The sequence below is a fragment of the Electrophorus electricus genome, chromosome 20, assembly GCF_013358815.1.
Source record: "Electrophorus electricus isolate fEleEle1 chromosome 20, fEleEle1.pri, whole genome shotgun sequence".
In the NCBI taxonomy this organism is placed as follows: Eukaryota; Metazoa; Chordata; class Actinopteri; order Gymnotiformes; family Gymnotidae; genus Electrophorus; species Electrophorus electricus.
In genome coordinates, this window is record NC_049554.1 from 5,139,856 (window position 1) to 5,154,420 (window position 14,565).

At 48.1% G+C, this 14,565-nt stretch overlaps 1 protein-coding gene across 1 annotated transcript; it reads right to left on the reverse strand.

Annotated features, from left to right (window-relative positions):
* Positions 1-1,115: 1,115 nt before the first annotated feature.
* taf4a (TAF4A RNA polymerase II, TATA box binding protein (TBP)-associated factor) lies at positions 1,116-11,649 on the reverse strand. The gene is made up of 16 exons (XM_035520598.1): positions 11,509-11,649; positions 10,367-11,084; positions 9,361-9,497; positions 8,182-8,292; positions 7,493-7,591; positions 6,846-6,968; positions 4,889-4,978; positions 4,484-4,672; positions 4,186-4,330; positions 3,925-4,015; positions 3,641-3,810; positions 3,123-3,253; positions 2,909-3,034; positions 2,603-2,659; positions 2,389-2,508; positions 1,116-1,912 (listed from the first exon to the last, which is right to left on the reverse strand). Exons 1-16 carry the CDS (start codon positions 11,647-11,649, stop codon positions 1,742-1,744), a joined length of 2,619 nt encoding a protein of 872 aa, XP_035376491.1. The 3' UTR covers positions 1,116-1,741.
* Between the last annotated feature and the right edge of the window lie 2,916 nt (positions 11,650-14,565).

Sequence of the window (14,565 nt, forward strand, 5' to 3'; positions counted from 1 at the left end):
GCCGTGGGGGCAGCGCGCCATGACCAATTATGCAGAGAAGCTTGTAGAAAACAGTATTTGTAAAACCATAACTTGTAGTTTTACATTTTAAGTAACAGGTTATACACAATTTCTGCTCGTTTTCAGTTCTACTTTCGCTCGTTAAAAGTGCAAAGAGCTGCAGGCTGCTTCCAATTAGAACGTCGAAGTCGCAGCCCGCGCGAGAGGTTCACCCTCCGCCGCTCGAGCTAAACGGGCGGTTTCCATGGAATCCTGCAGCGCATTTTCCCGTCAGTCGTCGGATGCATGAAACACGCCCAACTCCTTCTTGCTGACACACTAAACACATTTTTGGTTGAACCACCATATGAAGTAAACGAATGAACGTTCATATACCCGCTCTGTTGTTACTTTTTACAAAATAGCGTCAGTATTTACTGCGCGGTTGCTAAGATACTTAGTGATTTTTTTTCCCCTGGAGGTTGCATTTGCAGTTCTGTGTATTTGGTAAGCTTCATGCAGTTTCTGTAACTTGTATCTGGGGTTTTTCGCCTGCACCCACACGCTGCAAGCCCCGGCCCTGCCGTACGGGTTTCGCTCTGGAGGAGCGGCGACGTTTTTCCCCGACAGGAGGCGTTGGGGAGGCAGGGGATCGTGAGGTTTGACGAACACACTGCGATTAAGCTCATGTGTTTGGAAGTGCAGCCCCTGACAGAAAACCTCTTACAATGCGTCAGATTGGATATTTACTTTACAAGACCGATATTTTGATGTGGGTGGTGTAATCTGTAGTCACCCTCTGACAACTCGTGCGGTCTTTAATAGATATTCCAGCACATCTTGTATGTCAGTGTGTTACTCACAAACCATCAGGAACTGTACAGTAGGCGAGCGTGTCCAGCTCTTCGTGATTACAAAGAATACCTACACCCATCACTTCCCCAAAACGTATAATGCTCTAAGGAGGGTTACATCCGAGCAGCAAGGCAGTTCACGCCTGGCTTTACACTTATTAGCGCCAACTCACATACGTCAGAAATGTAGGTTTGTGTCGCCACCTGGTGGTTAACCGATTAAATTACTACGAAAAACGGCCAAAGAGATTAACCAAAGGATAAATAACACGGAAACAAGCGTTTTATAGAAATTGACAACTTTAATTTCTTAAAACCTCTTTTTATAAAAACACAAATACAAAATGAATGGGCAGTTTCATTTCATTGTATAATCTTTTTTTACATTGGTAATTTGCACATTACAAAGCCACCCTCAGAAAAAAAACATTTGCTATATAACTGCAATTTTTAAAAACATTTTCAATAAAGTAAAACCAAAGTTGAAGGAAGCTTAAAAACAACACAAACAAGAGACAGCTGAGAGAAGCAGAGAAAAAAAAAAAAAAAAAGAGGGAAGAGCATGTGTGTGAATGTTAGCGAGTGCGTGGAGGACACGAGCGGTAGGCAGACGCAAAAACAACGGCGACCGCCGAGAGCAGAGAGGCAGCGGAGAGACCAGCGCGCAACAAGGTGGACGGAGACGGAGCAGCAGAGTCAGGCTGCAGGTCTTACTTCCGCCCGAGCCTTTGAGCTGCACCCAGCGGTTTGAGATGTTCTTCGAGTGCTGCAGTCTGATCGCGGTCCTGCAGTCCAGCACTGCTCCGTAGTTAACGCAGACAGCCGAGCACCGCACCATCGTCAAGCTATTATCGGAGCACCGCTCGGCGTTTAAGCTGCTGTTTGGGCACTGCGCTGCATTCGAGTTGCTATTTGAGCAGTGCTCGGTAGAGGAGCTGCGAATGGCTGCTTGCTCTCTCGTTCTCCAGGCAGAAGAGCAGATCCCTGAGGTTCACGCGCGTGATGCGCTGACGGGTGAACGGCCTCGACGCTCCACCACTCAAACTCGCGGACGCGCTTGCCGCCAGTGACCCAGAACCCTGAGAGCATGTACATACGTGTACACACACACACACACACACACACACACACACACACGCAAAATTAAAATATTAAAGCCATTCTTTTCTTTACACTGACTCCATCTATACTTGGAAACCTGACATTCTGGCATGTGTTATAATCTCTATTTACTGAACACGTTGAGCATGTTCTACAGAACAGAGGGTCTTCTCTCACTACAGCACATGAAGCCGCAGTGGGTCAGTACTGCATACTGCCCTCTCCCACTGCCACCCAGGACAGGAGGCCACGGTACAATTCAGGCGAGAAATAGAGAAACAGAAATACGAACACTTCCAGACCCCAGACACAGAGAGTGGGCAGACAGACACAGACAGAGAGGGTGGAGGGTGGATCTTCTACCTCTGCATCAGTGCCAAAAGGCAGACTGGCAGACAGAAACACAGACAGAGGGAGAGACAGACAAAGAGAGGGCAGAGGGGACATCTTCTACCTCTGCATCAGTGCCAAAAGCAGCCGAGTCCAATTTCCTTTTTTTTCTGGGACCAATGGCAGCCAGCGCCGTTAGGTTGGCATCTCTCTGTCTTATTTGAGCTAACTCCTGCTGCTGCATCTGTTGCACACAAACACACACAGATGTCAAACACCCACTATAACCTGTTTAAACAGAATAACTTCAGTCTCAAACCTGAACAGTAACCTCTGACCTCTTTGGCCTTTTGTTTTAATCGCAGCTGTTCTGGATCTTCTTGCCGTGACCGAGACTGAAAAACATAAAAACATAAACACACACACACACACACACACACACACACACAATTCTGAGACATCAATCAAACCATGTTTACCACAATTTCCTTTGCTACATAAATGAGACTAGATCACTAGGTGACCACTAGATGGCAGTACAGTCCACGTGATCGACAGAGAACGCTTCATTTAGGCTCATTATGATACTGATATAAAACGTGTTTTGTTCCTTTTTACTGGTTGAACCTGTGCATGTGTGTTACCTTTGCTGCCTTCATAAGGATTTCCCTCTCCTGTTCTTCTTTCCTCTGCTTCTCCAGCTGGTCCAGCTGCTCAAAGAACTTCAGCTGAGCGCGAACATCAGTCACCTGCTCGAAGCGCCCGTCCTCCTGCACACACACACACACACAGTAAGGGGTGCTGCTTCATGCCATAAACATAAACACACACACACACACACACACACACACACAGTACCTTATAGGTCATGTTCTTCTGCTGGGCGATGATCGAAACCTTCTCCAGAAGGTTCTGCAGTCTGTTCTGAGTCGCATGAGACACGATATTCACGACCTCCGGCCCCAGATCCGTGACCCCAAAGCGCTTACCTGTGGAATAGATGAGCAAACAGCATTGTGTGCGTGCGTGTGCGCACACACACACACACACACACACACACACACACACACACACACACACACACACACACACACACACACACACACACACACACACACACACACACACACACACACACACACACACACACACACACACCACTAAGATCCCTATATATTCTAAAGGATTTCTTTAAGGCTGCAGGGAATATTACATATTAAAAAACTCAAAAGTTCCACTATGTACAAGTTATGACTTATTACTCAGGGATGATTTACATTCAAATATTTCACTTTTATATAAAGCAAGGCTCTCTCTCATGTTTGGGTGTGTCTCGGGGAGGGGGCATGTCCTGGGCAGAGTCATTTCGGCCACACCTATGTCCAGTATCTTGTGCTGTAGCAAGCCTGATGCCAGGAAGGCTTCGTCCTTGCAGGAGCGGGTCACTGCCCCCACCAGCTCAGAGTTGGTGGCTAGGATCCGCGCGCTCTCCTCAGACAGGTTCACGCCAGCCATGGACGCCACGTCGTTAATGTCATCATCGTCCCTACACACACACACACACCCATGTGCACGATTAAAAACATTTATCATAACACTATACATGTTTGTCTCGCTGGCCTCCAAAAAAATCCTGTCATAAACACACACTCCGACTAACCGAAAGGTCCCACCAGCAGCGTCCTTTAACTTGTTTTTCTGAGCCACCGTAGTGAGAGCCACAGGAGCACTGACCAAACCCTTCAGAGCCACTGAGGAAAGGGGGACAGAAGGAAGGAGTGAGAGAGAGTACGAGAGAGATAAGGGGGGTGGAAGGTACAGATTTCACACCATAGTTAGTTTGCTCACTAGACTATCTCACTAAACACTTTGCTACAGACCACACACACTCCGGAGACAGCACACGCACACCTACACACACCTGTCTGTAGCTGTTTGAGCTGCACGGGAGGCTGTCCCACATCGAGGCGACCGTGGGACTGTCCCCTGAGCGTTACCATGGGAGTGGTCGTCAGGGTAACCTGAGGGGGCTTCACTATCGCCCCCTGCTGCAGAGACTGCAACACCTGCAGGAAGGCGCGTACACGTGTGCATGTGCACACGCACGTATACACACACACACACACACACACACACACACACGTCCTCCATTTGTTAGCACGATAACTGTGACTACAGACTTGAGGAAGTTTGGGCTGAACTGAGCTGCAGTGCAGTACCGAGGCAGGGGGGACGAGGGGGCGTGGAGCGGTGGAGGTGGGTGGGGCAGTAGCAGCTGGAGGGACGGGGCCAGGGGCAGACGTGGTGCCCACCAGTGGGGCGGCGGCAGGCTTGGTTTGGAGGCCCTGACTCTGAAGGATGAAGCTGTTTGAGTCCGGGGTGAGCTGTCTCAGAGCGGGAAGACTCCTCTGGAAAAAGGCATGTGCGCGCACACACACACACACACACACACACACACACAGTTCTTGAGCACAGCCTTGGAATAAAACAGGATTGAGTTTATAAGTGTTGAATGATTAGGCTTTGTGCCATGGATATTTCTTCATGAAACACGAAGACAGGAACTACAGTGAGGGGAACAGTGAACAGCGACGGCTCCTCCTCCCGTCTAGTCTCTGCTGTACCTTCAGGAAAGGCACAAGGTACGGCTGAGGAGAGGAGTTGAGCTCCTTGTACAGCCTGCTGGTGAAGTCCTCCGCTTCCAGAGTGCCCTCCTGTGAAGACAGAAAGGTAAGCCATGAACGTGTGCGCGTGCGTGCGCGCACGCACACACACACACACACACACACACACACACACACACACACACACACACACACACACACACACACACACAGGCAGCAGTGGGAGAACTGGGCCACATCCACCACATGATCAAATGTCCACTGCCAGAGAGCAAGAAATCCTTCAGGAAAGCACCCAGTGGGGTTTTTTGTTTGGGTTTGTTTAATCAGTAGTTTTTCCATACTTGCACTGAGTGAGGATTTTTAATGAATGCAGGCACTTCCGAGATCAACTGAAGGTTACCGCTACAGGGTTCCTGCTGAGAAATTAACATCAACAAAACATTCTCAAAGTGACACTGCAGAGAGATGCTTCTGAGCTTAAACACAAAGCTCTTTACACACACACACACACACACACACACACACACACACACACACACACACACACACACACACACACACACACACCTCAGCAACTCAGCAACTCAGGAACACATACAATAATCACAGACACACACACAGGAACAAATGCAATATTCACACTAAGGTTGGGCGATAAGGTTATACGGTATACCGCAGTATTTGAAAACAGTGATGGTATTTCAAAATGGCAACATGGCCATTTCTGTGCCGATCAGAATTGAAACCCGTTAGTTCACTTACTGATATCTAGCCTGGAGAAAACTCCTCTCTGCACTCCCCAAACCTAAGATGTGCAGGGAAGGTCTGCTGGTTGCCCTGGATGGCGACGTCCCGTTAGCCAAAGCCATTAGGGCTGGGATTCTGGGTAAACTTGGTGTGTGAGAACTGCTGCGTGAGTGCACCCCCCCTTGGCCCTTGACAGCGTGGCGGATACGAACTTTACGACACCTTGAGCCAAGACAGAAATCTGGTTATGACGGGAATGTGATTGGAACCAGAAGTTAGCGGCTGATGGCATGGAAGAGCGAAACAGGGGAGACCAATGGTCTGGACTGACTAAAAAGAGCGCGACTTTGGGTAACCTCCTGCAGAACACAACCAGAAGCCAGCGGACCTCTGACGGCTGCAGAGGAGCATGCAACATCGGAGGGTTCTACTTACTGTTGCCAGCCTGTAATCCTAATCCGGAACCAGTTGCCTTTATTTTGTGTAGACAGTGTTCAGCAAGAGATTAAACCTACCGAAACTAATGGCTAAACAGGACAGGCTGGTGTGTTTAAAGCTGTGAGGGTTAAATATATTTTTTATTTTTGAGATACTGCCATATTGTGATGTGAAAAAGAAAAATAAGTAACATTTGTAATGCTCATTTTTCAAGTAAAACATGCCGTTTGTTTACAGAAAGTGTGTTAAACCCCCATCCCCAAGATGGTAAGAAAAAAGGCAATACCACCCAACCCTAAGTCTCTCACACACACACACACCAGCAACACAAGAACACATTCCTATTCTCTCTCTCTCTCACACACACACACACGTTTGTCTTCGTTAATCTTAATGGGACACTCGATACCCCATAACTTTATAATCTCCATAAATGTTACATCTGACTCAAAACAAGAGAAGAGACTGAAAAGGCTTTTGATCTAAACACTTCCCACACACATTTACACGTGTACGCACACACACAGGCCTCTCACGCACACACGCTCCCACACCTGCAAACATGTGCACGCGCACACACCTGCACGTGCATACACACATGCCTGCATGCATGAACAGACACACATGCATACACATATACACACACACACACACACACACACACACACACACACACAAATGCCAACATGCACACCACCAGGCCTTTCTTATGCACACAAACTTGCACATGTGCACACACACCCCCACACACGTACGCACACACACTCACCAGCAAGTTCTTGACCAGGTCTTTGACGTTTGCGGCGGTTTGTGATGACTGCTTGGCGCTGGTGGCCAGTTTTATCAAAGTAGACAAGAAGTTCCTGCACTTCTTCACATTCTCCATCGTCTCCTGCAGACACAAAGCATCATGAACCAGAGGCATGGTCCCCACGCGTCAGGTCCCCACACTGAGGTCCACACTTCACGGTGCTTAGAAGCCTAACGACACAATCCCCTCAAAACAACAGATTGGCAGCCCTCAGGAGCCGACCAGCCTTGCTGGCAGACATGAAGAATCAATCCCCGGAGAGTCACGGGAGAGTTTCATCACAGCTGAAAACCACTCTCACGCAGACACACATGTCTAGGATGTGTCAGGTGCTTTCCAGAAGGAGACATTTCTGACAGGACTCTAAAGACATGTCACTGTTCCCAAAAGCACCTCGTGAAATCACCACTTCCACGCTTGTCAGACACACGTACGCAAAACCGAAAACTTTTTTTTTTTAATACCACCGCCCAAGCAAGGACAGCATAAGATTAACAGCCTTTCAAAGCAGTTTCCTGGTCCGAGTTAGTGGCAAGCTGGGAACCTGAGCCAGGCTGTGACCACACGCAGGACGCTGCAGGAGCGCCAGGGTGAAGGCCCCTCACCTCCGTTCTTACCCTCGTGACGCCGGTTCCCGCGACGGACGGTACCAACCTCTGGGCGGCACTTGGCTGCACTGTGAGCACAGACCCCACAGAGGGTGGCTGAAAGAGAAAGAGAGAGCGAGAGCGAGAGCGAGAGCGAGAGAGAGAGAGAGAGAGAGAGAGAGAGAAGCTTGAAGCAGCTCCTGAGGTTGTCAAAGTGAAGGACAGACTAAAAGATGCTGCTCATCTTAATGCGTGAGGGAGAGACAAAAGAGCCTCTGGAGCACGGACTTGACAGCAGTGTTGTGGTTTTGAGTGGAATTGTGTTTGTGTGTGTGTGTTTGTGTAGGTGTGATCTCTGGAGTGCAGCAACAGTGTGCAAGTCCTGCTTTAAAATGCTGGGGGTTTGTGTGTCTCTGTGTGTGTGTGTGTGTGTGTGTGTGTGTGTGTGTGTGTGTGTGTGTGTGTTCTCTGATCTCCAGAGTGTTGTAGTTTCAGTCCTACAAGGTGTGTCTGAGCCTTGCTTTAAGACTCTAGCATTTTGTGGGTGTGTGCGTGCACACATTTATTCATAGTGTTACCTCCACAAGTATTCTCTGGTGTGCTGTAGCCAGCGTGTAGCTAAGAGTGTGCTGCTATTCTCTTGGGCAGGGCAGTGTAAGTGACTGCTGCTTTACAATGTTGCTTGCGCGTGCGTGTGCGCGCGTTACCTGCGCAGGAGGTCTCTGGAGCGTGGTGGTCGCTGGGCTGCTGCTAGCGGAGGAAGCCTGTTTGATGATGGTGTGTGGTACGGGTCTGACCATAACAGGAGTGCTGGGGGCCTACAGAGAACACACAGCGGCCAAACGCAACAACACCAGTTTCAGACCACGCGGCCAAAATGCAACAGCCTTCCTGGCACACACGCTGGTATGTAGTCCCAGTGGCATCCACGTCAGCTCGGTTTAGGGTGTCGGGCGCTACGGTAGGCACTTTATAGTTTTTCATCTCTCGATTTGGCTTGTTTTTCTTTCATGGTGCCCCTGCTTCACAAGTACACATGCAGGTGAACACGGCTCATCTCCACATGCAATTTCTCACCCAGATCTGCAACAAACAGAACTAGCCACAAGTCTGGACACACCGGACTAAACGTGGGGTTTTTCATAATCTCAGAGACATTTTAATCTAATGTCTTATGCTTATTATGAAAATAACAAAAATCAAGCATATTTTGGAATGGATTTCCAAAACAAAAAATGTATGATATTGAAAATGTTTTTTTTTAAAGAATTCAATTTTAATTGAATGCATAATAATAATAATAATAACATAACTGTTGGGCCCCTGAGCAAGACCCTTAACCCTCAATTGCTCAAGTTGTACTCAGTCATAATTATAAGTCGCTTTGGATAAAAGCATCAGATAAATGGCATAAAATGTAAATCTTTTCATTCACAACTTTAGTCCATCACTGTACAAGTGCTCAGCATATGTGAGAAAGTCTTCAGGACTGATGGAAAAGCATCATGGGGAGAACACCGGGAGGGGTGTAAAGGACAGTTACGTGTATATTTGTGTGTTTGTTTAACACAGAATAATAATGTGTGTCATTTCATTATTTTGATACTATCAGAGTTTTTCCAAAAAGAAGAAACTAGAAAAAATAGTTAAAAAAATGAGATGTGTCCAAACGTTTCTGGATTTAAAGGAGAAACCACAGAGTTTCTCTTTCATTCCTGATTTACACAGAGCTGCTTGATAAAGCAGACCTTTCTCCACAGACGGAAACAAAAGCTAGCCTGGTGCTGATACAGCCCAAGACAAGATGAGCAAGCCGTATCCCCAGTGTGCTTTAGAGGTGTCCAGGAGATGATGTGAGATGGGGGCCCATGGGTGGTGGCGGGTACCTGGGTGGTGAGCTGGCCGGGTGCGGAGCTAGCCGGTGTGGTAGAGCGTGTGGCCTGCATCTGAGCCTGCACCTGAGCCAACACCTGCTGAGGGATCATCAACAACTGGCCAGCCTCGCTGCGCACGAGCACCATACCTGCGCACACACACGGCGATGGTTTATAATCAGACCCTGAACGTGGCACACCCCAGAAACCTGCTGCATTCTCCAGCCTGAAGAGCCACGTTACCCGTGGCGTTTGAGTGATGGCTGTGAACACGAAAACAACCCTCCACTTCTCAGCGTGTCTCCACTCCCTTTGCTCAACACCACACCGTGCAGGAGCAGCATGGCGGCCGCGAAGGGGCCGGACTCGCCCCGCAGTTCCAGTTGGCCGGCAGACCTTACCCCACCTTACGGGTGCGGCTCAGGGCCTAGATTGCTCACTCACGGCTCCCCTCAAACCAGCTCAGTCCTGGGCTCTGACTCGAGGAAGTGCTGACCTGTGCATCCAGACTGTCGTTTTCGCCTGACCTATACCCGCCACGCGGCCGACCTGTCGGAGATGCCGTTGCAAACAGCGTTAGAGACTCAACAGGTTGGATCTTAACTCACACACCCTCATTTCCAACTCTGTCCTCGGCCAGTTCTGAACTCTTCATAGCGGATGAACCCAATTTATTTTCCACATAAGAAGCTCAACAAAAAAAGAAGAGCGATTTGGCCTAAATGCTTTGTGAGAAAAACACTCCTTTCTCCTTTAAGGGCTCTTTTCTATGAGGTAAATATCCTTAGGAGACCAGCATGAAATGGACTTGAGACAGAAGAGGGTGCTTTCATTCGCCACAACAAACTGGAGCAAATTAAACAGGGCAGGTATGTGTGTTAAAGACTTGCAAGCCAAATAAAAAACCATCAAGGATGCGTTTTCTTTTTGTTTTGTTAACACTAAAATTGCTCCAGGATTAAACTCTGATTCTGGCTCATTTTTAAAAGTGATCTAATAGAAAAGGTGGACGCGGTACCTGGAGGTAGCTGGATATTCTGTATGTTGGGCTGCCCCGGGGTGCCGTGGGGAAGACGAGGAGCCAGCACCTGTTGTGGCGCAATGGCTCTGGCAGTCCCCGGGCTGGATGCGACGCTCGCCGGAGCGCCAGTCCTCGCTACTCCCTGCAAAACTGTCCCCTTGGCCACCCCGGGAGAACTTTGCAGTGGCTGACTGAGAGTCATGTTGCCCGTTTTACCGGCGTCACCTGGCGACGCTGTCTGAACTGTGGTTTGAATAATGGTTTTGGGCGGATCGGACTTGGTGAGCGCCCCTGCACCCGCGGCGGCGGGAGCCTGGTTGCTCAGGAGTAAAGTCTGCGGAGTTATTCCTGCCACCGCCGGCTCGGGCTGATTAGCTACATTCGTCGCCGTCGTCAAAACAGGATTATTATTCCCGTTAATCGCAGTTTGCATAGATGGCCTGACAACTGTCACGGTAGGTGCGCTCCCCGCCGCCGACACCGCCACGCCGCTCTGTGGATTTCCGAAAGCCGTCTGAATAACTGTGCTTGAACTTGCAGGTCCGCTCACATGCGCGTGTCCTTTCGCCAGTCCAGGCCCGTTATTAACCGGGACGGTAGGGAAGGCTCCACTGGACGAGCTACCCGACACTGGCGTGTCGCTTTCTGCATGCGAATCCATTGCATTGCCTCCGTCAAAAGTTTGCGCTGTCGTCGTCCCGATCTCTACTTCGTGCTGGGGCAAAGTAGTTACCACAGCATCCCGAGAGCCCGGGTGGTGTTTGCCGTGCTCCGGTGAAGTCTCCGGCACGGTGCTTGGTGTGGTCCCGGTTTGTGTTCAGACCACGGCGGACACCCGGGACTCAAAAACATCCAACCCCCCACCCCCCCCCACCCCACCCCCAGTAACGCTTTCCAAGTGACAACAAACGTGTGAAGTGAGGGGGAAATCGCGTGTTACGGTGCCGACGAGGCTTCGCCAAGCAGCCTTGTCACTTTACCCCTCGTCGCAGTGATGTTTTGGTTTAAATATCGTTCAGCACGTTGCCAGATTACCTGCGGTCAAACTAGTCTCGTAGCAACAGCTTCCTCGCGGAGAAACGTTAACGTTAGCTAGTTGCTCTCCCTTCTATCCCGGAGTTAGCATTGTTGTTTCCAACAGCCCTGGCTCTTCGCTCGGAGTTAATGCGATAAAATCTTCTACGCTCGTCTCCAACACGACCAACGGCGTCGTTAAAAAGTTTCTCGCCCACACTTTTAATGAGAGAATCCTCCGCGAGCAGGTCGGAGCCCGCCGCCATCTTCGATGTGAACCCTGAGGAGCGCTGAAACAAAATGAAACTGCGCATGTACCCAGAAGCGGAAACGTCATGACGTGCGGACGTGAGGGCTTTGCGATTGGCTGCTCCGCTTGTAGAAGGCGGGACCTCTGGAAGCGCCTGTCAGTCATCGCTGCAAGAGCGCGCTTGGGGAGGTGTACTCGCCGGACTGTCACTTACAAACGAGCGTTATTAAAGTGGCTTAAGTCACCTTTCATCCGCACAGAGCTCGCTTATTGCTATTTCATAACGATTGTCTGCAGTCGTATGTTTGTCTCGGTGTACACACTGAGCGTTGTGAGTACAGAGTGGTGTGTGTCCCTAACAAGATGGCCTCGTATTGCCTCCGAAAGCGTGAAAGGCGCCACATTTCTGTCACCAGGGCAGGATCCAGGGGGCAACTGGGCTCCACACTCACTAACCTCGACTAAGCAGCTTTCATAGTAAGACGAGGCGATTTGCAATAACAGTTTAACACAGCAAATACCGGTTTTTTTCCTCTTTTAGAATGGTCAACAAATGTTAGACCTGTACACTATATTTCCTACCAGCTAGGGTTTTATTTGTGTGAATATTTATGGAACAAGTCACTGATAAACAATTATTAATTTAACTTCAGTAAAAGGGAACACTGCCACCAACTTGTCATTAGTTCACTAATTATTCGTTGCGTTTAGCAACCAAGTTGTGTTGAGCTGTAAGAGAGATATAGACCTAGATCACACTGTTTTACATGCTGTCAAGTTACTAAATTGGAGAACCTGATCCTAAATCAGTCATTCAGAATCAAATTTGTTTGCTAATAGTTTCTAATATCTGAATTTAATCCGATCTTTCTGTAGCCCCAAAGTCCATGTTTATAATCACGGCCCCAGCAAACGCCAGGTCTCATAGCATGCATGGCTCATAGCATGCTTTACCATACATGGCTCTTACCCTCTTTCAATCATGCGGTATATTCAACCATTATATGCAATTATGTTCCAGCTCATTATGTCAACTGCTGACTTTCTCTTGCAATGCCACAGGGAGCTGAAAAGCAGATGAGTAATTAGGGCTGGGTATTATTAGGTCAGACTAATGAAGCTGTGATGTTCCTTCAAATATAATAGTTAAGTAGTTTTCAGATTTAATTATTTGTGAATTGGCTATACCATCGTTCTCTCTAGGCTTGGTGTGACTGGCTCTGCTTGGAGATGGTTTCAGTCCTATCTGGAGGGACGGTCCTATCAGGTGAGGGAGAGGATCCACATCCAAACCATGTAGACTCTCCACTGGTGTTCCACAAGGCTCAGTATTAGGCCCCCTTCTCTTCTCTTTGTATACTCGTTCTCTTGGTGATGTAATATCTTCTCACGGTTTCTCCTACCACTGCTATGCCGATAATATGATAACATTTCTTTCTTTTCCACCCTCTGACACGCGGGTCTCCAGACGTATCTCAGCATGCTTGACTGACATCACGTCATGGATGACAGCCCACCACTTGAAGCTCAACCCCAGTAAAACTGAGCTTCTATACATCCCAGGTACTCCCAACCCTTACCATGACCTCACTGTTTCCTTTGAGAACTCCCTGGTATCACCATCCGAAGCTGCCCGTAGCCTGGGCTTAAGTTTGGACAACCAGTTGTCGTTCTCAACTCATGTTTCTAACCTAACCCGGTCTTGCAGATTCCTCCTTTGTAACATAAGAAAGATTTGGCCCTTTCTCTCGCAGGAAGCCGCCCAGGTGCTTGTGCAGTCTCTTGTGATCTCAAAGCTCGACTACTGCAACTTGCTACTTGCTGGTCTTCTTCTACAAGCCATCAAACCTCTACAACTTGTCCAGAATGCAGCAACACTACTGGTCTTCAATCTTCTGAAGTTCACACATGTTACTCCAATGCTGCTCTCCCTTCACTGGCTCCCTGTAGCTGCACGCATCAGATTTAAAACCTTGATGCTTGCCTACAAAGCCAAAAATGGACCAGTCCCTTCATACATGAGTTCAATGGTCAAAGCCAGATCCGTACCTCGCACACTTCGAACCTCAAGTATGACTCGGCTTGAAATACCTTGCTTCAGGTCTCATGGACGACAAGCATCGAGACTATTTTCTATCCTGGCTCCAAGATGGTGGAATGAACTCCCACTTGCTATCTGGACAACAGAGTCCCTTGTAGTCTTCAAACGCAGACTGAAGATCCATCTATTTGTGGAATATTTAAAGGACAACTGACACTGCTCCCATATTGACTGACTAATTTAATACTTATTGTAGGGTATTGTTTATGTAGTTTAACAAACACTAGCATGTATTGTTTATAGCACTTATCATTGCTTAAGATAGACCTTATGTATTTTGTACTTCTAGGTATCAGCATTCATCCCTGTATTCTAGTTCATTGGTATGTTGGAGTCTAACCTACTGTACTGCACTAGGATGTATTCTATGTAAATGTTAGAACCTAGGGCTTTGAGCCTTGGCTTAATGTTTTGTGATTTGGAGATTAAGTTTTATTTTTGGATCCTGCATGGATCTGTGTTTCTGTTAGAATAAATGAGTGTACTGATTTAAACTCCAAATATTAAAAAAAGTCAACTGAGTGCAAAAATATAAACGTGTATCTGTGCCTGAACTCTGTCATTGGAGTGTGAACCTTGTCTTTGCTCGATGTGTTGGTCTCTTGATCAGATTTTCATGCTTCAAGGTTGTGAGACACATCTCACAGTGAGAAGATGATGTGAGAATCATCTTCGGGTATAAACCTACATGTGACGTAATTCATAACAGCCATCAGAAGGAATGTTACTGGTCAACATCACAACACGCTGACCTCCCTCATTACTGGTTACCTCGTTTACGATTAAAGTTGTGCCCAATGAATAGAAGGGGTTTTTTATTTAACACCAACA

Coding starts and splice junctions, on each gene's coding strand:
- taf4a (XM_035520598.1), bottom strand. CDS start 11,649: ATGGCGGCGGGCTCCGACCTGCTCGCGGAGGATTCTCTCATTAAAAGT. Junction 8,293..9,360: donor CCGGCCAGCTCACCACCCAG/GTACCCGCCACC, acceptor TGTTCTCTGTAG/GCCCCCAGCACTCCTGTTAT. Junction 4,016..4,185: donor GCTCAAACAGCTACAGACAG/GTGTGTGTAGGT, acceptor CCCTTTCCTCAG/TGGCTCTGAAGGGTTTGGTC.